This window comes from Gobius niger (assembly GCF_951799975.1).
Source record: "Gobius niger genome assembly, chromosome: 9".
Classification (NCBI taxonomy): domain Eukaryota; kingdom Metazoa; phylum Chordata; class Actinopteri; order Gobiiformes; family Gobiidae; genus Gobius; species Gobius niger.
In genome coordinates this window covers 17,090,545-17,112,217 of record NC_136860.1, presented here as the reverse complement: position 1 = coordinate 17,112,217, position 21,673 = coordinate 17,090,545, and the positions used below count along the sequence as shown (strand labels likewise).

The window sequence follows — 21,673 nt, the reverse complement described above, 5'->3', positions numbered from 1 at the left end:
GGCGGGATCCTTCTAAAGCACCCACCGACACGTCACGTAACTATCTTGATAAAAACATTTTGTAAAAGCTGTTTGACGTCATTTCCTTTAGCGGCCCAAAGATTTGCCTGTGTGAGCTGTTATTAAGTCGGTAGGCCACGTTGTTGTAAATGATGTGTTTCTAAATGTTAATTTGCTTGTGGGCCGAGGGAATTCAAGTAACGAATCTGTGTCGTTGTCAAGCGGTTAACGGAGACGCTCAAGTTACAACGGAGAAAACGAAGCCTGAAGCGAACCAAAGAGAGGACTTTGTGGCCCGCCAGAATTACTAAGGAAGTAAGAGGACCGTTTATGTGATTAAGTTAGGGCTAACCTAGATACAAAGTTAGCAAAATGAGCGGCGGATTTTCTTTCGGACAAGGAACTGGAGGGTTTTCTTTTGGCCAGAACACTACAGCCGCTCCTCCTGCGGCGGCTGGGTTCGGGATGCCTGCAGCCACAACGGCACCATCGGGTGGTTTCTCTTTTGGCACCGCTGCTGCTCAACCCAACGCCAACGCCTCCACCGGAGGCTTTAGTTTCGGAACCCCGGCCCAGAGCACTCCTGCTGGAGGGGGCTTCACATTCGGAAATCCCACTGGCGGGTTCGGCCTGGGCTCCGCTCCTCAGACCACCACAGCAGCAGCAGGACTGACGCTGGGCTCCACAACAGCAGCACCTCCAGCTGCGGGCACAGGCTTCACTCTTGGCGGCGGGCTGTCCTCACAGACCACAGCTGCACCCGCTGGGAAGGGCTTCAGTTTTGGATCCGTGACCCAGGCTCCGCCACCTGCGGCAGCTCCAGCTGCGACCGCTGCTTCAACAGGCTTCGGAGGCTTCAGCTTTGGCACCAATGTGCAGGCGACCACCACTGCAGCCCCTGCTCCAGCCACAGGTATTACAAGCCCTTCATTACCGTTCATACTGTTCACTTTTGGACATGATAAGTAATTACTGCATTTTTGTCTGATTTCAGGAGGAGGCTTTTCATTCGGAGCCGCAGCACCAGCTACATTAACCCTAGGCAGCCAGCCACCAGCTCCCTCAATCGCTGTCACCTCAGCCCTGTCCGGAGGCTTTCCCTTGGGCATCAAACCCTCCACTACACCTGCCCCTCTTGCTACCACCCAAGCAGCGCCATCCTCCGTCCCATCACTGTTCTCTCTCTCCGCACCTAATGCCAGCATCGCTCCTTCGATGGGCACAGGGTTTGCTCTTCCCATTGCTCCAACTTCCGTAGCAATCAGCACCACACCGGCCGCTACAACGGCTGCTGCAGGGTTGTCTTTGATGCTGAAACCCTTGGGAGCAGCTACCACCATCTCCTCTTCCACTGCTGTTGCTACTTCTGCCATAGCACCCACCACGGGGGTGAGTACAGGCTTCGCACTAGGGCTCAAACAACCGACTCTCTCAACCCTCACAAGCACAGCAGCAGCGGTGGCGACCACCACCGCAGCTGCCATCAGTACAACTGCAACCGCTCCTCCCGTGATGACCTATGCCCAACTAGAGGGCCTCATCAACAAGTGGAGTTTGGAGCTGGAGGACCAGGAGAGGCACTTCCTGCAGCAGGCCACTCAAGTGAACGCCTGGGATCGCATGCTGGTGGAGAATGGGGAGAAGATCACTTCACTGCACAAGGAAATGGAGAAGGTGAAGCTTGACCAGAGGCGGCTCAACCAGGAGCTGGACTTTATCTTGTCTCAACAGAAGGAGCTTGAGGACCTTCTGTGCCCACTGGAGGAGTCCGTGAAGGAGCAGAGCGGGACCATCTACATGCAAAATGCTGATGAGGAGCGAGAGAGAACGTACAAGCTTGCAGAAAACGTGGACGCGCAGCTCAAGAGGATGTCGCAGGATCTGAAGGAGATCATCGATCACTTGAACACCTCCAGCGGCCCCTCAGACACCACTGACCCGGTGAGAAGGTTCATCCTGTCGTCAACGTGCATGGTTTGTGGCTTGTTGTAACTCATTTGAATTTGTGTCTCTTTTTAGCTCCAGCAAATCTGCAAAATTCTCAACGCACACATGGATTCCCTGCAGTGGGTCGACCAAAATTCAGTTCTTCTGCAGAGAAGAGTCGAAGAAGTGTCAAAAATGTGTGACAACCAGCGCAAAGAGCAAGAGAAAACCTTTAGACTAACATTTGACTAACCGACAAAACGGCGCTCACCTGCAGTTGACTTGCTGTTTCAGTAATGACTGTGACATAGTATTTACCTTCTCCTTTATAGAAACTATTTTCTAGATCATTTCTGTTCTTCTGAAGTAAATATCGAGTTTGTTCTAAAATATTAATAAATGTTTTGACTAATGCAGTGGGCTGTGCTTTATGAACCGGATTAAACAAGTTAGGAGAAATAAGATAAACAAACACCCCTTGTAAACAATTTATTTCATTCATTGACTGGGGCGGAAGGCCTTTAAAAATGACATTCTCATTATGTTCCCTTTATTCACTCTTTAGACATTTTCAGGTTGAATTAGAATGTATTGCGCACATCCCCAGAAATGATGTTGACACATTAGAAAATACAGTGTTTTTTTTTTCAAGTAAATCTTGAGTGTTTGGAAGAAAATTGCTTGATGTTAAATTACCTCCGGCCTGACGGCCAATCGAATCTCAGATTGAATGTGTAACATCTACAGCAGTGTGTTTTAGTTGTGTAAACCTGACCAATAGAAGTTTAAACAATTTAGTGAATATGTTTTAGTTCTGGAAAGTTGAGTAAAGGGACTTGAAAGCACCACTGGACTAAATTGTGAAACTAGACCCAGGATCGGGGTTTTGGATAAGATGGCGATAGTCCTTTTCTCACCTTAACAATGATAATAATTGTAATGTTTCTAAGAATTATTGTGCCCTTTGAGTGAATACTAAAATACAGTGTATAATGCTACCTGTTTAAATGGTTCTTAAAGGCACTTTGTCCAAATAAGTTGTTTGAAAAGACATGAAGTACCTGAAAGTCATTCACTTAAGATACATTGTTTTTGCATAGTGAAAGTGTACACGTTAGCATTCACATCATTTTACAAAGTACCGTCTGCACAGACATATAGCTTCATAAACGCATATAAAGCTCAGTTTTTGACAAAACACCTTTTTTTGGCATATAAAAATAAATATACAGTGCTTGTGAAAGCATTTCATTATTTACAAAACTTACAAAACTGTCAATGTCTTCAAAGAGAAACACAGCTCACAAGAAGCAGAACAATTTTACACAGCTAAAGTCATGATCAAACACAGAAAAATGGTTCAGTGTAAAAAGTCCAGGGAGCCTGAGTTTAACTTAAGCCTGGAATCAAGTCATGAGTAACTTTCATTGTTGATCCAAGTGGTCATCCACTGTTTTTTGTCCAAAGCATCAAGTTTTACGTTCCCATCTTTATAATCCAGAGACTCTTTCCGGATCCGCACAGCATGGTACCGGGGTACAGCAACAGTGTCCTCCTGCTTGGAGCGATTGAAGAATCCACACTACAAAAGCATAAATAGTTATTTTAAATTGCAAATGGAACTATTTAAAAAAGAACAAAATAAACATGCTTGCAAGTTTGCATAGTTGACTTTAAGCTGCTGAGCAAGAATGAGCAAAGCTTCAGCACAAATGATTTGCATTTTTCCAAAAATGCAAATCAAAATCCAGAAACACATAAAAATATACACAGAGAGAAATATGAAGAACATTTCTCAGTGTGCATAGGATTACTACATTAGTAACAAATATGTGTCTGAACTGATGCACTCTTGGTTGTTAGGATTTTTCCAAAGTGGAGCAAGAGCAGATTAGTTGCTGCAGTAACAACACACCATGCACCAGCTGGTTGTTTTACCCCTGTTCAGAGAGCTCTGATCAGGCCTCCGCTGACAGTTTGTCTTTGTCAGAGGGCTGAACATGGATCTCTGCCTTGTGATACGCAGCATCATATAGGTCTTTAGTTGCTCTCTTGAAGAAACCGCACTGAGGGGAGCAAGGTGAGGGATGGTTTAGATAAGACATTTATGACGACAAATATGACTGGAAATGATCTACAGAAAGTCAATTTAATAAACTTTGCATTATATGTTCTAATAACAATATAACGCATATTAAAGGTGCATTATGCAACTTTTTGTGCAGAAAAAAAAGTTGATATCTGTGCGTGTTTGACCGTGTAGTGACCCAGTGGCTGTATGGTCAGCATGGGGACTTTACTTCCCATCACAGTGGTCTCTACAACGGTCCAGGATCAGTTGTTTTGTAGGTTTTCTGGTGAGAGGGTCCGTCAGCAGTGAAAACCTTCAGAACAATTGATTGTGGCGCGTCCAAGAGACCACTGTGATGGAAAGTGCTGACCACTCATACAGCCACGGGGTCACTACAAGGTCACATACACACAAATATCAACTCTTTCACATAAAAAGTTGCATAATGCACCTTTAAGGATATACTGTTTATATCCTATTTTTTAGATGTGAGAAAAGTATACACAAATATTGAAGAACTAAGAGAATAGGTCTGACTCAATGGGACATTAATTCTCATTTACTGGTCTTTTCTGTTTGCTCATTCAATATTTCCAATGTTACTTACCTTCCAGAGGAGAAACACTAGTAAAGCTAAAATCAAAATGCCAGCGATGACAGCGACTAGTATGATCCACCAGGGCACTCCTCCGTACGGCGCTATGGCGGTCTCTGGATACACCGTCACCGTCACCTGCGACACATTCACTTTTACCTGACAGCTTACAGCCCGTCATCGAACAGTGCCTTTGAGCTCCAGCTTCTTACATTGGTGTCTGGGTTCCTGAGCACCGAGTTTCTCGCCGAGGTATGAAGCACAAGAGAGGCCTTTACAATGAGGTCCAAAGGAGTAGAAGAAATGTAATCCTGCGCCGAAAACAATGAAGTATTACAAATTACGCAGTTTAACCTCTTACCACCCGCCTTAACGGAGCACATTGTCTCCAGTTCGGCTTCACCCAAATCTAAATGCTTCTGGACCGGAGCTTACAGCCTATAGGTCAGTGTAAGGCGTCATTTGAAAGCTAAGACCTATAAAGCTCATTTAAACTGTTTTTCCTTGTGTTGTTGCCGTCACTTTTTTGATGCACTTTCATTGCTTTTCTGTCACTTTTTCATAGTGTTTTGTTGCTTTTGTGTTGTTTTTTGGATGCTTTTGCATCACTTTTTTTTTAAATCACTTTTTTGTTGCGTTGTCGTTGTTTTCTTATTGTTTTGTTACTAGAAGCCAGTGTTAATTTCGTCGACTAAAATATTTAGTCTTAATTTTAGTCAAAGTGATATTTTTGACGACTAAAATTGGACTAAAACTAAATTAAAAGATTTTCATGAGACTAAAACTATGACTAAAATGTCCAGATATTTTAGTCGACTAAAATGAGACTAAATTAAAATGAAAAGGAGAGACTAAAATCATCCAAACTTCTATTGACCGTCTGAAAGAGCCTCAGATCATGTAAATCCTCTGCCAAATGAACAGCTCTGAGCTTTGTTCATGTGGAGCAGCTCCATGAAGCAGAGGACCTGATTAAATATGATCATAATTAATATTATCAATACAAAGTCGACTAAAACTTGCAATTTTAGTCGACTAAAACTAGACTAAAATTGAAGTTATTTTTTGGACTAAAACTAGACTAAAATTGAATTACATTTTCATCAAAAGACTAAGACTAAAACTAAATTAAAATATTGTCAAAATTAACACTGCTAGAGGCTTTATAGAGAAAATGTGCTCGGTTCAGGTTAAACATTGGCGCTCAACAGTCCTGCTCAACTCAGATACTTAAAACAGATGGTAAGCTGCTTTTCTGTTTGTTTTCTGTTTATAAAGCTTTTTTTTTTTTTTATGATATGGGCAAATGTAACGGAAATTGTACGTCTCGACCCAGATCGGCTTATACGGTTGGCAAAACTGTTGAGCTCCACCATAAGCCTAAAGTATTGTCTTTTCTTCAACTACAGTCAATTAGAAACTACTCTAGGTCATAGAAAGAGAATTTACTTCAAGAAAAGTGGAGTTCCAGAGTCGAGATTTGAGCTCAACTGTAGTGCCGTCCAATCCCTGCAGGGGGCACTTGAGTATCACACATTTCAGGCCATCCTCGCAGGACTAAGGGGGGGGAATGTTACATCATAAAGATACAAGTCAAATACAAAACATTGCTATATTTTAAAATCTAAATCCTACCAAAATTTTTCTTTGGTCCAATAATCTGTCTATTTTTCTGTCTCCAATCTCTCGCTTCCTCCTGGGCGCTGAAGAATCCTGAAGGTAATAATTGTTAATGTTATGTTCATGTCAAATTACTCATGCTGCTTAACACAAAAGCGCACCTTAATAAGATTCAGAGGGTTGATCTCTGACTCAGGAGTGCACTGGATGTCTTTCCCCCCTTCTTTAGCGGTTAATTTCACCAAGTACAGGAGCCATTTTCCATTTTTTGCCGACTTGGGCCAGTGGATGTGCAGCGAGGCAGGAGACGGTCCCTTCCACAAGTTGTTCACCTGAGAAAAAAACAGATAAATTAAAATATACAGCAGCAATTATCATCCTCATCATCATAGCATTTGGATACATGTGCTAACTTACTGTAAACTTGTAGCTTATCAAACTCCCAATGTTTTCCTCTGTTATCATGGCACTTTCCCCTCGAACAGTCCCACCAAAGTGCACTGTATTTGTGTTCACCAGCCTGGATTAAACAAGCACGTGTTACTGAAACGCTGACATGTGCAGAAGTGCAGGGGCAGTAAAACTTACCCACTCACTGTTAGCGGTACCTCAATGATCATTCGAACCTTGACTGAGAGCGCAATGTTGTCTTGAACACTGGTCCTAAAAGATACACAAGAAGCACTGTTTATACTGAAAATGCATATAAAAATAATCTTCACATGGCACTATAGGCAATTTGCTATTTATATTCTGAACATAGGGGGAAAAAACAAGAAAATGATAAAGTATGGTTGGAAAGTCATAGTTTTTACATAGCAACAATCACCCAGTAGATGTCGCTATTTTTACATATAACCTATTGTAAATAATAATGCATTTGTGTTGCTTACGTTTGGAGCTCGAGGTCAATGTTCATCTCCTCTGTGTCAGAAGTAAGTCCTGCTGTACTCAGGATGACGGAAAATATAGTCTAACAAAAACATAAATATCAAAATGAAACACTTAAAAGGTCAGAAATACTAATTTGGAGTCATCGATACCTCTGAGTCTCTCTTGAAGGGATTCCCCAGTTCACATTCTGCCTGTGAGCCGTTCTGATTCGCGACACAATTGATCTGCTTCTCCAGCTGCAAAAAGCATTACATATTCTAAGATTACCAGTTCAAAACAGTAAATGTTTTAACTCAATGCATGGCTTAATGCTACAGTACATGTGAGCGCACTCCAGAGTAGGTCACATTGTCAGAAAATGTCCCGGTCAGTTTGGCTTCATAGGCGTCGTCTCCATTAATGTTGGTCACTGTCACTTTAAGTACCAAGTCCTTCTTCTCCAAGTTTCGGTAAAACACTGGGACACCATCTTTGCTGAAATTAGACATTCGATCGTGTAAGTAACCGGTGGAAAATGTAAATGTTTATTTGATTGGGATAACATTATAAAGTACTCACACAGGTAATGGCGAAAACGTGTCTTGGTTGCTTTGCTTGAAGTATAATTTGTAATTCATCTTCAGGTTGCTCTGACAAATCTGATCCCGTCCACAGCCTTCTTTTAAAAAGCTTACCTTCAAAGCACATTCAATCTCAGTCAGTCTCCTAATTCATTTGTTATTGTTACAAAAGATGAGCTGGTGAACTTTTTATGGCATTTAAGTGAGTAAGACAATTCGATTTTGCTACACAGGGATCTTTTCCTCTGGACAATTGTGGCTGGCAATTACAGTTTGGGGAGAGCAAAGGGGCACAACAAATTGAAAATAGCAGCCACAATGCAAGCCATTTACTGCTGTGCCTCTACAGCTCGTACACTCGTACTCAAGGGAATAAACAGGTAACATTGCTTGTTTTTCTCTGGCCCGGTTAGTCACATCTTCAAAGAACATTCAAAGGAAACAGTGCTAGGAGGAAGTAGCAGCTGACCAAGCTGACAAGGATTTGTTTCTATTAACATTGTTATGACATCAGATTCTGTATAAAATCATTATTTGAAGTCTTACCTCACTGATCTCTTTGCTCGACATGGAGGGGTCCAGTATTGGCGGGAGCAGCAGGAGACCGTTCCTTGACTTCGGACGCTTTAGACTCACAACATCAGCAGACACTTCAATAGGAATGCTCCGCATCTTGTCTTTAATATTGTCCTACACACAAAAAACACCCCAAAGATTCACTTATTTAGAAGAAAAAAAACAAATTTGATCCGAAAATCAACATAAATTTGATCAAGCATGCTCCTGTCGGGGCCTAAAAGCTACATCCACTATCTAAACAAGATCAATAAATGTTACCATTAGTTTGGCTTTTAGTGTAATGCAGGTTTCCTGATTTTGTCCACGTAGCTCCAAAGTGCCATTATAGATGAAGTCATTTTCTGAGCTGGATTTGTTCAAAAACATCACTCTGGAGGGGAGGCCTTGCGTCCAGCGAACTGCGTCCGCCTCCATAGAGTAGCTGATAGCTGCAGCAACAACATGAGTACATCAGTAACCAGCGCTTTAGCAATAATCGACTAATCGAGTGTATACATCTATTTTAACTGAGGCCATGATAGTTTATTATATATCCTGTATAGCCTCAAAATCCTCATGATAAAAACATACTATTTGAAATGAAATAAACACAATAAAAACATGGGCACTAATATCCACATGCACTAATAACAGCATGGCAGAGATGGAAATAGAGGGGCAAGGCATTTACTCTATTCAGCATTGAAAAAGATAGCAAAAAGTTATCACCGAGCCTAAGAAACGAGAAAAAAAAAATAGGAGGCATAAACGTGCTTTTAGAACTCACTTAATTTTGGGCTGTACGAGGCATGGTTGGATCTGTAACTGAAGCACGTGTCCACTGTGAAGCTGAAACAAGTGTGAAATATTAAATCAATTAAAACAGCTTGAGTTTACGTCCAACAAGTGCATACAGTTACACTCACAGCACCTACCAGATGCTGTTGCCGCAGGTTTTCATTGTAAGGTCGATTTCCTGCGGAGTTATTTTGACATCTTTCCAAATGCTAATGACTGGCCTTGCCCTGAGAGAAAAAGAAATATACTCATTGTAGTGGAATGAGAAATCTGCTGTTTTGCTCACAAATTGAAACATAGTTGTTAAATAAATCAGGCACATACTGAATAAGTGAACATTTTTACGAAAGGCGCAAGAAATGAATGGAATGACACTGTGCAAATAGAGTCCCATTTCGAGATTCAGTTCACAGCACACATTTTTAACACGTCCAGGAGTGCCAGCATTTGACAGACGACCACAATACGAGCTGCTAAACAACTTTAAAAAAAAATCAATTACCTATAAATTAAGGCAGCGTCTGACAAAGATCCGACAGCCAGGTCCGGATAAGAGTTGGCATCCAAATCCATGTTTCCAGCCAGAGAATATCCAAAGAATCTGATATTGTGTTCTTTTCCAGAGAGGACCTGAACGCATCATTCAGCACAAGCTTCACGTAAGAGAATGTTAAAGCCAAAATCAGCTGAATGCTTACCTGTGCAGGGGTGGTGTTGATGCCTTGGGCTGAACCGTGGTAGATGTAGACCTTTCCTGCGCCGCTGTCATCAAATGGTGCACCGACAGCTATATCTATAACAGAAATAGGTTTTTATTTTATTTTTATGATCAGCGGGTACATTGAATTGAATAGATCGTTCACCTTCGTAATGATCTTGGTTAATGTCACCGATATTCTTGACGGACAGTCCAAACATAGAGTCTTTGGTTCCATTGAGGCGGACGGGGGTGACATCATCCCAGTGCCCGGCTTTGTTGATGTAGACGAAAACTGCTCCTCCCACATCGGCATCTTTCAGGTAGAACTGAGGCGCCCCCACCACAATGTCCTGCCATCTAGAAAACAGTGGACGACAGTGGCGGAAAAGTTCGAGTTATTAAAGTTTTAGCAACATTTCCTAGTTTAGTTCAGTTTTAGTCTTGTTGTGGTGCTGATGTAGTGTTTTTTTAAGTCTTGTTTTGACACAATTCGCTGAATAACTAGCTACTTACAATTTGTGTTTAATTAGAATGGAACATTAGCCTGGGATTACCCATGTTGCTGTGCGCTCGAATCATTTCGAACTGCACAGCAGCCTGAACAAGGAGGGACAAGATGATGACGCGCTATTCGACATACGGAAGCTTGTAGTTTGTTTACGGTTAAGAAAAAAGGGTTATTTACTGATCCAACATGACAGCAGCAGACGCGACGCCTTCTGTCAATCAAGCTTTAGACCGTGTTCGAAATAGTTTAGCTCAAAAGTTTACAGCGGGTACGTCATACGTCATCTGATACGATTGGCTATAGCTACATGAAGACACATACTGCATGATAGACATTCGAAGCACCGAATAAATGGCTATGGATAATCGTAAACCACACCTCTCCTATGAGAAAATGAATTGGTGGTCCCCAGACTAAATATCATTTGTGATATTTAGTCTGGCGATAGAATAGAATAGTAGTGTTGAAATGGTTTAGTGAAATATCAATATAATATCGTTTTTGCGATAATGCACAGCAAGTTATTTAATATCATACAGTCCTAATTTGGATGTCCGCAATTTTTTTTCTCAGGGTGCAACATTTTTTTCCAAACACTAATAACATGTGTAAAAGGCTCAACTATAGGGCCAGGACTCACAAAGATCCTGAATATCTGAGTGGCACGTTCCTGGTTAAAAACTAAAAGAAAATAACAAAATCAAATTTTAAAAAAACACATGCATACAAAAAATATACATAAAACAAATGTGTGTGCCCTCTTTGGGAAGTGTGTGGCTTGAATAGGTAAACACTGATTAATATATAATGGATGGCTCACTGTCAGCATCAGCTGTATGCATGACCATTCCATGAAAGTAGCTTTGGTAGCTGAAAATGAGTGCTCCATTGCAAACAATAACCACTGCTGATGTAATGTACTGTAGTGTAAACTGTTATTCGTTACCCATCGCGATTGAGGTCCACTACAGCCAGGTCATATCCAAAAGAGGAGCCCAGTCCGGGCCCTTGCAGAGTGTGCACCACAGACAGCCTGGTGGAGCCCTCGGTCTCCTTCCTCAGCAGGGCCACTGCTCCATTGTGGTTGGTTCTAGGAGCTCCAGCAACAACCGTCAGCCCTCGACCTTTCAGAATACTGTGACCCGAATCCAGAGAGAAGCCTGCGGAGGGGAATGTTTCTCTATTCATTCAAACTGTTCATTTTGACAACGGAAGTTAAAGCCACATTCCAGGTTGTATGTTGCTTGTCAGAAGAGCAACCAAACTGTCATAAAGCTAAAGAGAATGCAGATGCCAGGGATACCAACTGTGCTCCTGGGCAGCTAGACCCAGACAGTGCAGCAGGTTATACAAACAAAGCATGTTGGAGAGGACCTAAGGTTTTTAAACTCCACTTTGGCTATACCTGTATTCAAAGCAAAACAGTAACATCGCCATGGAGACGAGCTGGTAATATCCTGTCGCCAGCAAAGGTACAAGTCAGGTCCGAGGAGAAACCAGCTCACTCAGTAAAGATGCCATTTTTTAAAGTTTTTTTTTCACTCGATTTTAAGAACAGTACAGTCTGTTTCATCGATGAAAAGTTATCAAATGAGCCCTTTATAGGGCACTTATTGAAATACTTTGAAATTAATCATTTCAACTTAAGCGTGTTATTGGGGGACATAACGCGAGTTTAGTTCTGTTTAAACATGTTCAAAATGTTTCATTATCATGCAGAAAATCAATGTAAACGAAGTTACAATTTATAGTTCATAGTCACATCCCCTATAAAGGGTTAAGCCAAATGGTGTTATTCATGTTCCATGGCTTATAGGCTTATAGTTAAAAAGGAATAAATATAAATGATTTCATTGGGTGCTTTCTTCGTGTTTCCATTCATCCTTTCTGTAAAGTTTTCATCTGTCATCAAAAAGAGCTAAAACCCAGCTTTAGTTTCCTTTTTATTTGATCATTTTAATACAGTCTTTGTTCACATTTTGTCATCAAAAATGTTAAATTGATGACAACTACGCCGAAATACATTGGTTGATGAGGTTAACCCTGCTTGCTGCTGCCTTGTGTCAGAGTGAATGCTGTCGTTGACTGCTCACCGAGGTAGCTGTTGGCAGGGACAGGCACCAGGTCAGGGCTCAGCAGGTTCTCGTCTCCAACCTCATAAGGACCGTCATCATACACCCCCATCTCCAGCAGCGTGTTGTTTTTCTGCTCCACTCGTACAATACCTGAGGAAAATGCACAATTACATGCTGATAAATCTACTGTGCTTACAGATCCCATTTTTCAAGGCTTTGTAGAACTCATATTTTTTTTTGTGGTTAAGGTTGGTCTGTTGAACAAAAGCTAAGGCAGACTTTGTCCAATTATCTCAGATGTAACTCAGAAGTTTAAAGAAGACCTAATACTACATTCTGCTCAAGACACAATTTGCGTACACTGTACACAGAAGCAGAGTTACTAACTGAGAAGAGTCAGCGTCACAGCCTTGTCAGGTGCATCTTCTGCAGAGGAACTATAGATAGAGAATCCTGACCAGCTGCATCACTATTATATGGTACAGTGCCACAGCTGCCTTCAGGGAGGAGACCACAAAGGTTCAGCCGACTAAAAGACAGCTTCATCCACCAGGAAGCTGAACTCTCTCCCTCCCACACCGTGGTCGACACTGAACTTAAGATATTACTGTTTGTTCTTGAGAGTAACATAATTCAAAGTCTCGTTTGCATGTACTTTGCAATTGGTAGGATTGACAAAAAGTTCACTTTGACTTGACTTTGACTTATGACATAAACTGATAATTGACACATTTTATCCAATTTGTCTAATCCAATAAGAGTTATTTTCTAATATTTCACTTGTCATCAAATGTTTGTCTTGTGACAAACAATCACTGACCTTTCCAGTTGTAGGCCCCCGGCGCGCCGAAGATCACGTAATGATAGTCCTTGGAGAAAGTGGCAGCGAGCCCCTGCTGACAGGAGCCGAACATCTCGTGGCCCCGAGCCCTGCCCTGGCAGAAGTTCCAATTGCCCCCATCTTCATCGGACAAGGTGTCGATGGTCAGGTCCTGGCTTAGAACGAAGCACCGTCCCGTGATGTCTAAGGACTCTTGAGGTGTGTTCACAAACAGGCGCCTCTGATACCGATGGGCACATGTCTGGAATGCAAGAAATAATAGTGCTTTAATTTCAAACTACTTTTGGACACTGTAGTAACCCTAACCAAACAAATGGAATCAACATGCATAATAAAAAACAGATCACTTAAAAAAAATGTTTTAAAAAGTGTTAAAATGTAGTTTGACTTACCACGACCTTTCCACCTGGTCCCTGGCTCTGGACTGTGACCCCCATCCACTGGTCCTCCTTATTCTCCACACGGACGTCCTCTGAAATCATTACCATTACACGTCAAAAAATTCCACAACTTACTGTATTGACTGTACCATAAACACACCAAAGGTTAGAGTTACTACCTTCACTGTCGAAATGAATGCGTTCACAGTCAGGCTGGGTGAGTTCACATTTGTAGAGACCTCCTGTGATCTTGGCTTCCTGGTCTCCTAAAGCTTTGGCTTTTGGGGCTCCAATCACCAACCTGGAGAATGACGAAAAGAAGAGAATATTTATCAAAGTAATAAACAATCCCATTTGCCTTGTGCATCATTGGGTTTCATTAATGATAAATAATTCAGCACTTTACACTTTTAAGCATTTGTAACTCATTTGAGAAGCATTGGTGGATCTTACACTAGTTACAAGTCATATTCATGGTCTTTCACGGGAAATGAAATTGACCCATTTCTGGCACCCACCACTTCCACCTTGGTACATGATAAACCCTGATATAAACCTATGCTGTGCGTGCTCATAAAGTGGAACCTTGGCCCTAGGCTAGAACCGTATGCATATTTTTGATATGAAACAAAACAGACATCTTGTATGTGGCTATAAACTGCTGTGTGACATTCTGAAGGGGCCAAAGGAGCAGAGCCACAGCCTGCCTGACCGGGGGACGTTCAATAACGCGATTGTTCTGATGGCCCGCGCTGCTTCTGCCCAAGAGCCACATTCTTACAGCGCTCGAGTGAGTGAAGAGAGGGACTTGTTTTTGGGGGGTGACTCATTTCATCAGTCACTGGTCTGGCATCATCCGTGGCACTTACGTATCTGATGAAAGGCTTTAGCAGCTTTGCCACTGCTCACTCGCCTAATGACTCAAGGCTCCAAAGGTCAGAGAATTACAGGGACTTGTTAACGAACATCACATGATGAGCAACTTAACTCAAGAAATTCAACATAATGAAAAAGAGAATGTCTTTTGTATCTTGGTATCCACACCACGAGCAGGCAACAAGCAGCAAAACGAGGCAATGCAGCTTATGCTTGCAGCTTTGATACACAGACTGAAACTTCCTGTCAGACAGCATTTGCTCACAGATAAGGTACACAAGGTGAAAAATGTAACTCAGGGGAACTAACATTCAAACTTTACAAGAAAAATGAGTTGTGTGTGATATGGACCGTCTTATTTGATAGCATTTGTGTGATTCCACTTGATAGAAACCTCTTGTCACCTGCTTTTTAAATTATGTTTAAAACAAACACAAAAATCAATCAATTGAAATCTGCAACATCCGACTACCTATAAAAGCCTCTAAATTTACTGAAATACTGGTTTTGCCCCAGACGGAGAGACCACAGATGCTAAAACACAGATAGCATAATTCACAATGCCCAGAGGAAGCTGTATTGTAATGTGAGCGCTTCTACTGTGGAGGAACTGAGTGAAAGGGCGGAGAGGAAATCCTCTTCTGCCTATTCTTCTGCCGCGACTAGGGCTCCTCTGTGTCCCCCCTCTTGATCTGCACTAGCCACACATCTTCTCATTTGTTAAACAAGGAGGGCTCGTGAGGAGGTCTGGACCAAACTACTAACAAGTAACAACTCCGCTCGCACAAAGCCCAGTGAAATGCAAATACAAATAACTGTTCTGGGTCCAATTCGATGGGTTGTGCTATAAACCAAGACTGCAGTTTACTGAGAAGGTCACAGCTGAGTGTCAGAGGTCACTTCATTTAGACTTTATGTGGAGTGGGGAGTTTGTGACACTATAAACAAGGACAGTGCTTTAATAAGGTCAAACACCTTATAAAATGAAGAACCAAAAGCAATTTGAGGAACTATCAGTTTTTTTGTAATAGATGACAGGTTCTGTTCACTGCTCACAGGCCTCCAAACTAAAACATGTACAATTGGCGAATTCTCCACATACAAATATACAATAAACAGATTTCTAGAAAAGTGGTTGATGTGTGCTGCCATTCTGACTAATCTATTCCCGGTGCAGACGTTAAAGGCTCTATACCTGAGTTTATTTGTTCACAAACAATGAAACAGGGAATTGAATTAAGTTCAGATCTTGTTGTGGTCCAAACTCCTTCTCAACTTTTGTAAAATTTTCATTGTAATTCTTTCTGTGAAGCAATGTGATGAAACAATTGCATTTCTAACATTGCGATTCTACACAGAGACAAGTTTTAAAGCATGTTTCACCACAACTTTAAGAGAGCAAGTCTGTCACTGTAATGCAAACAACCACAACAACTATTGCTAAATCTTATTCTGGAAGTTCGCGTGGGTGCCGTCATGAATTGTGCCCACCCCTTCACTCGTATTAGTTTACATAGGACTGGAGAAGTCAAGCAAAAATCAGTTCTTACATTCGGATTCTGATACAAAGCCGTTTTCAGGCTGGGCAGAGAAACAGTGTAGCGTTGACTTGTTGGAGCAAATGAATATTAGACATTTTACACATATCAATCTACTGTGCATCAGATTTTTTTTGGACTTCATTTGCGATCTACCGGAAGAGTCATGTCAAATGAAGTGCCGATCCAAAGCAAAAAGAGACTAAAGTGGGCGGGGCAGAATAAGGTGAATAGGGAACTAAATGGACAGTGAACACGAATGTCCACTTTTACAACGCACCAAAGGGTAACCATGTGTAACATGTTGTACCTCGTACAATGAAATTGCATAGATCAGATATTGTGTAGGTCCTGAGCCACCGAGCTGCTGAGTCACTGCCACTCTGCGCGCCACCACTGTGGGTCAACCTGACCAGCATGTTTTTGGAGGTAGGGGAAACCAGAGTGCTCAGAGGAAACATACGCAGACAAGGGGAGAACAAGCAAACTCCAAATTCCAGACAATCAGGTGTCATAGCTTCACATCTTCATGATGTTACATGGTGAAAAAAATGAGACTGGGGTCCATTCCACCAACGCACTTGTGTGGCTTAGCTGCAAGTCTTGCCTGGATACCTCCTCGTTTTCCCCTTTTTTGTTTCCTGTAGCGCCTCTTGTGACGCCTCTTGTGCGCTGCAGGTGTGGGGGACTCTTGGTGCTTCTTCATTGTTTCAGAAGAAGAAATCTTTGAATTTGTGGGTCTCAAATGCCGCTCAAAGACCTTCAGATCATCAGCCTGCTGTTTGTTTACTTTTTAAAAAGCGGTTTCCTTTATGGCCAGTCAGGACTTTCTGTAGTACTGTAAATAATCCTTACCTTACAAAAACATGTCAAAGATGTACAAAAGCATCTTGTAAAACAATGTGGAACACAGAAGCTGCAGTTTCTTAGAAAAAGGCCACTGGCCACAAACAAACAAAAACTAGTATCTATGTCATTATATGAACATGACTATCCAATAAAATACCTCCTCTAGTTGTAGCCAAAAACATGAAAATCTTGAACTGCCACCTCTGACAGCTGAAGAATTTAGCACAGCAGTGACGGACAACATTGACATTCAGACGCAACAAAGTAAGCTAACTGACACACATCTGAGTTCATGTTACATACTTTTTGTCTTCGGGGAGGTTCAATATTGAATGCATTGCACTGTCATTCCAGTTCTAGACCATGAGGGAAAAACTAACTATGCTTGGCTGCCTTCTTCTGAAGTGGGAAACTCTAGTGTTTGGACGGCACTAGATCTGTCCCTAATCACTTAAGGCTTTAAATGACATTATGTACATGCCAGTCTTTCAGTGTGGAGGTGGTGGGACGTATATTGGCTGGTATAGCTTACAGAGTGACCTCAAGCCTCTTTGTTAACAGATGTGGGCCAGGGCTCCTCCAGCTGTGCACCCGGCAACAAGAACCTCCGCAGCTGTTCCAACGGCTCTGGATTACTTTCACGGCAACACGACGCTGATTAGAACTGACTCCTGATTGGCAATTACACGTCTTTAAACACACATGTATGAATATTCAGAAGGCAGTCGATGCTTGCGCGGTAAAAAAAAAAATCCTTCTCATCATTAAGTTGCAGTGTTGAGCTGGCGTGGCTGCCTCCTCAGATGATTCACTGATGCCTTTCTCTCAGGTTACAAGTGCACAGATGGCTGTACATGTCCAGTCAAACGGACTTTCGCTCCAGTTTCAATGGGAGGATGTTTTGTCCACATCATTAACCGCGTAGCATTATTCATACCACAGACATCCTGCTCACTCTTTTCAAAGATGACACACAACGTTGCAGAGGGGGCAAAAGCACTGGCCGGTTTAAGTGACACGGACAACTGGTGATGATGGGATATATCAAGGTTAATCATTCATTCATGTATCCACATTTGTTTTAATCACTTGATATCCATGGATGCATTGAGTGCACAAAAGCTGTGTACTAGTTCAACAACGGCCTCCTTCAAAGGCTTGATTACAATTGTTGAAATCTGTGTCAGTGTATGCTCATATTTGGCCATAAACAGGATTACAATCCACAGTCTTCTTTGTGTCCGTCCCATGCCTGGTTAGATGGAGAGAGAGCTTTTGGATTTCACGTTTGAAGTGAAATGGCGGAGCTGTAAGACTTGACTATCTGCTCCTGCGTTAACTTGAGATGAACTCACACTTGACCTGGTTGTCTGATAATCTGAAGGTCACACGAGGCAGTGAGAGCTGCTGTTTATGTCACACTTTGTAACAAAAACAAGTGCTCTGATAAGTGTCATAAGTGCCCAACGAAACTGCTAACCACAAACGCTTTGTCTGGCCTCTAGAGAGAAGGCAAATGTTTGCTTTCAGTATGTCAGGAAACGGTCTGTCAACACAATTTTGTTTCAGTCCAAATTCTATAAGTTACATATGTTTAACTTTAGACTAGGTAACTATAATTTCACCAATAGGGGAAAAGGACTATGTGTGTATGGCCAATGTACTTTGTTAATGTAGCGTTGTTATATACACAAAATATATAAAGATCAGAATAAGCTTTTTCAAATAAAAAAAACAACAAATGACAACTATTAACAATACTAGCATAATTATAACTAATACAAGCGGGGAATAAAACACCAACGCCCCAAACAAAGTCACACAGTTCAAGGCTCCACACTCATTTTGAGTTGCATAGGAAACATAATCTAAAACTTAACAAACATTTAAATTCATCCTCTATAATCAGACAACTCACCAATGAACTTAAATAAAACTTGGAAAAATATGGATGTGGGCCTCTGTAATTATTTCAGACTTTTACCAAAGAGTGTAACTAACAAAAAGATTTAGAATCTTAGTATTTTGAGTTCACATCACTATAAAGGATGTCAGTCTGGAGCCCTGCAACGGCCTATATGGTAAAGTAACAGTAAAAAGCATAGCATATATTTTGATAAAACACAATTTCCTCTTTAAAGTACATCATGAAACTCGTCAAAGCATTTCTTCCAAACACTCCTGTTTAAGTGGCCGAGATCATCACTCCCTTCCTACTTTTACTGTCCAAAAGCTAACAATCAGCTCAGTGTCACATTTCAGGCCTGTGTTTGCCCTCCGCTCACTACATTCACCGCCTTTTCTGTGGCGTTCTTGTACAAAATAAGCCTCTTTGCTGTACATTCCAGCCACCACTCCATGCGCAGGCTGTCCTCAGTTTAGCCATAACAGAAGCCTGATAACATTCCACCACCTGCGCCCGATCTAGGTGATCTTGGGAAAATCCTCCCATCCTTGATTTACATTTGTCAACACGCTGACACGGGCCCCGGCTGCAGAGGACCCTCCTCACTTCACGCCTGTTCGATTCTGAATGGAGGGATGGTCAGACGGAGCAGTGAGACAGAGAGCAGCCATCTAACATCTGTCACATCAGTGGTCCGCTGTAGCTCAAGGCATTGTAAAATGTAACTTGTCAGTGAATGGTGTCAGAAATTGTTAACAAAAATGTGCCACTGACTCTTTGCACAGTTATTTGAGTAACTAAATCAGATAGATAAAAATGTATTTTGAAGAAAAGTTAATAATACCGGGCATACAACATTACAAACTCTATTTCTGCTTGAAAAAGTGGCCTTGACAAGAGTGCACCAAACACAACCAGACTAGGTGTCAAACTCTGCGGGCCAAACTCTTGGCCCACAATGTAATTATATTTGGCCCGCGAGGCTATAACAAATGACTACTCGGGCTGGCCCACCGGTATTATACATTTTTTTTAAGATTTTGCATATCTGGACTATTAAGTTATATATTGTATAGAAATAAGTGTTGCTTGTTCCATATTCAATGTTGAAGCAAATCTGGTTTGGGTCCATATTAAAAGGTTCATCGTTGTTCAATGGTGGCCGCGACTTTGTTCAAGTTTTACATTTTGGCCCACTGTGTATTTGAGTTTGACACCCCTGCTCTAGAGCAAAGGCTGCAAATAGGTTAAACTCATGCGATGTGGTAATTCACTAATAGATTATTATGTTTTATTTTTTTTACATTAACCAAATCTCGTATAGTTTTAGCTGCTATAACAATTGTAAATAGTGTAATGGTTTTGACATTATCCCATACACCCTGGCCTATTGTAAGCTATTTCTTCAGCTTTCTCTGCCTTAGTGTGACCCTAGATTCATTTGCATGACAACCCCATCCATTGTGGTCCACTTGTCCTGCGGCTTTCAAAGCATCACAGAAACTCCAACTAGTAAGTCGCGTCTTTATCCCCCAACACTGTAACTACTGCTGCGCCACGATCTCCAACATCTTTATCCCAGCAGAAGAGAAAGTTTTCTTTTCATTGTTATTCTGAGAGTGACAAAGGATGCAGCGTTCCGATATGCACTGAGAGTTGACTGGCTAATTTAGGAGAACCTGCCTCGTCAGGTGCCGCGTGCAGGCTGCAGCAGATGCGTGTCCAAAAGATGAACTTTACTGAACAACAAACTCTAGATGAAGTAGATTAAGTTGGTCAATTCAACAGCACCCTGCAAGTAGAATACACATTCAGCCACTCACATTCTTCTATCCGGGTTGATCTGCCGGTGCATGGTCATGGAAAAGCCGAACAAACTCCCCGCTTCCCCGTATCTTCTGGCAACATGACTAGTGTCCAGGTTAAAGGCGGCGACCAAACTTGTAAGAGGAAAACATAAAACAGCAGCATGAAAAAAGTGGTGAAAGGTTAGCAGCAGCATGGCAGCGCTCTCCGGGATTGCCCTGAGCTGTATTGTCCGATGTGAGAGGCGCTGACCCGCTGCTCCCCGCTCGGACAGTGCAGTGTGTGTGATCGAGTTGCACTGGCTCCTCTCCGCAACTCCACCGCGCGCCTGCTCCACTGCGCCCCCACTGGTCACGTCGAGGAGCGCATGTTTACGCCACCAACAACTGTTAACAATATACACTTTCTATGGGAATTTTACTTCACTATTCAACATTTTATATCTGTGAATTGTTTTCAAATGACCTGTTTGTAAAGGAAAATAAAAACCGTATTATAGGTCGAAATAGCTTTTATCAGGGGCGTTATTTGCTATCTTGGTCAAAGATAAACAAAGCAATAGCAAGTCAAGTGTGGCTGTCAGCTGCACAAACACAACCTCGAAAAGTCTTATTTTACACCCAAACACAAAGTCTTTTCTGCTTTGGAGGACGCTATAGGGTTGGGAGATGTGGGACTGTATGGACAACATTGCAACAACAACAAAGATGACTTATTAAGGTTGAAAAATCCATGATATAGAATAGCCTGTATTATTAGAAATCATTTTGACTCAAAATACCAGCTTCCAACCACGGTTTAAAACTAGCCGATCAAATATTAATGTGGGCTCCCATTAATGACACCTGCTGTAGTGTGGGGTTGTAAATAATTTAAGACTTGAGACAAAGGGCTGAGAGTTCATAAATCAGACTTCCATTTATACTCTCAGCCGAATTACATCTCAGGAAGAACAACCCCGCTCTGATTAATTGCACAAAAGATGGAGGGGTGTTCCTGCCTTTGATTATCATATTACACACCTCCCCATCAATCAGTTTATTGAGACAAAACCTCATAATCATGCAAAATTTACTACAAAATAGGCAAGAGAGGTAATGGCTACTTAATAACAATATGTCACTTTAAGTAATGAAGAGTGTAATTGATCCATTGTTCGAACAGCATCCCAT

At 41.8% G+C, this 21,673-nt stretch overlaps 2 protein-coding genes across 3 annotated transcripts; one reads left to right on the top strand and one right to left on the bottom strand.

The window, feature by feature from the left end:
- Nucleotides 1–82: 82 nt before the first annotated feature.
- Nucleotides 83–2,339, top strand: nup62l (nucleoporin 62 like). The gene is made up of 3 exons (XM_079563070.1): nucleotides 83–913; nucleotides 995–1,941; nucleotides 2,020–2,339. Exons 1-3 carry the CDS (start codon nucleotides 373–375, stop codon nucleotides 2,176–2,178), a joined length of 1,647 nt encoding a protein of 548 aa, XP_079419196.1. The 5' UTR covers nucleotides 83–372; the 3' UTR covers nucleotides 2,179–2,339.
- A 93-nt stretch (nucleotides 2,340–2,432) lies between these two features.
- itga6a (integrin, alpha 6a) lies at nucleotides 2,433–20,789 on the bottom strand. 2 transcript variants are annotated; one of them, XM_079562575.1, is made up of 26 exons: nucleotides 20,519–20,789; nucleotides 13,706–13,827; nucleotides 13,539–13,618; nucleotides 13,126–13,387; nucleotides 12,324–12,455; nucleotides 11,177–11,390; nucleotides 9,886–10,079; nucleotides 9,721–9,815; nucleotides 9,525–9,652; nucleotides 9,160–9,249; nucleotides 9,012–9,073; nucleotides 8,504–8,673; nucleotides 8,213–8,356; nucleotides 7,665–7,780; nucleotides 7,427–7,580; nucleotides 7,256–7,342; nucleotides 7,106–7,185; nucleotides 6,801–6,875; nucleotides 6,630–6,732; nucleotides 6,374–6,544; nucleotides 6,228–6,305; nucleotides 6,042–6,149; nucleotides 4,805–4,903; nucleotides 4,605–4,730; nucleotides 3,865–3,992; nucleotides 3,371–3,508 (listed from the first exon to the last, which is right to left on the bottom strand). In XM_079562575.1, the coding sequence occupies exons 1-25, from the start codon at nucleotides 20,695–20,697 to the stop codon at nucleotides 3,885–3,887; spliced, it is 3,177 nt and encodes a 1,058-aa protein (XP_079418701.1). In that variant the 5' UTR covers nucleotides 20,698–20,789; the 3' UTR covers nucleotides 3,371–3,508; nucleotides 3,865–3,884. The 2 variants fall into 2 exon arrangements, with proteins under 2 accessions (XP_079418700.1, XP_079418701.1); XM_079562574.1 differs by lacking the exon at nucleotides 3,865–3,992 and having other exon boundaries at nucleotides 2,433–3,508.
- Nucleotides 20,790–21,673: the final 884 nt, after the last annotated feature.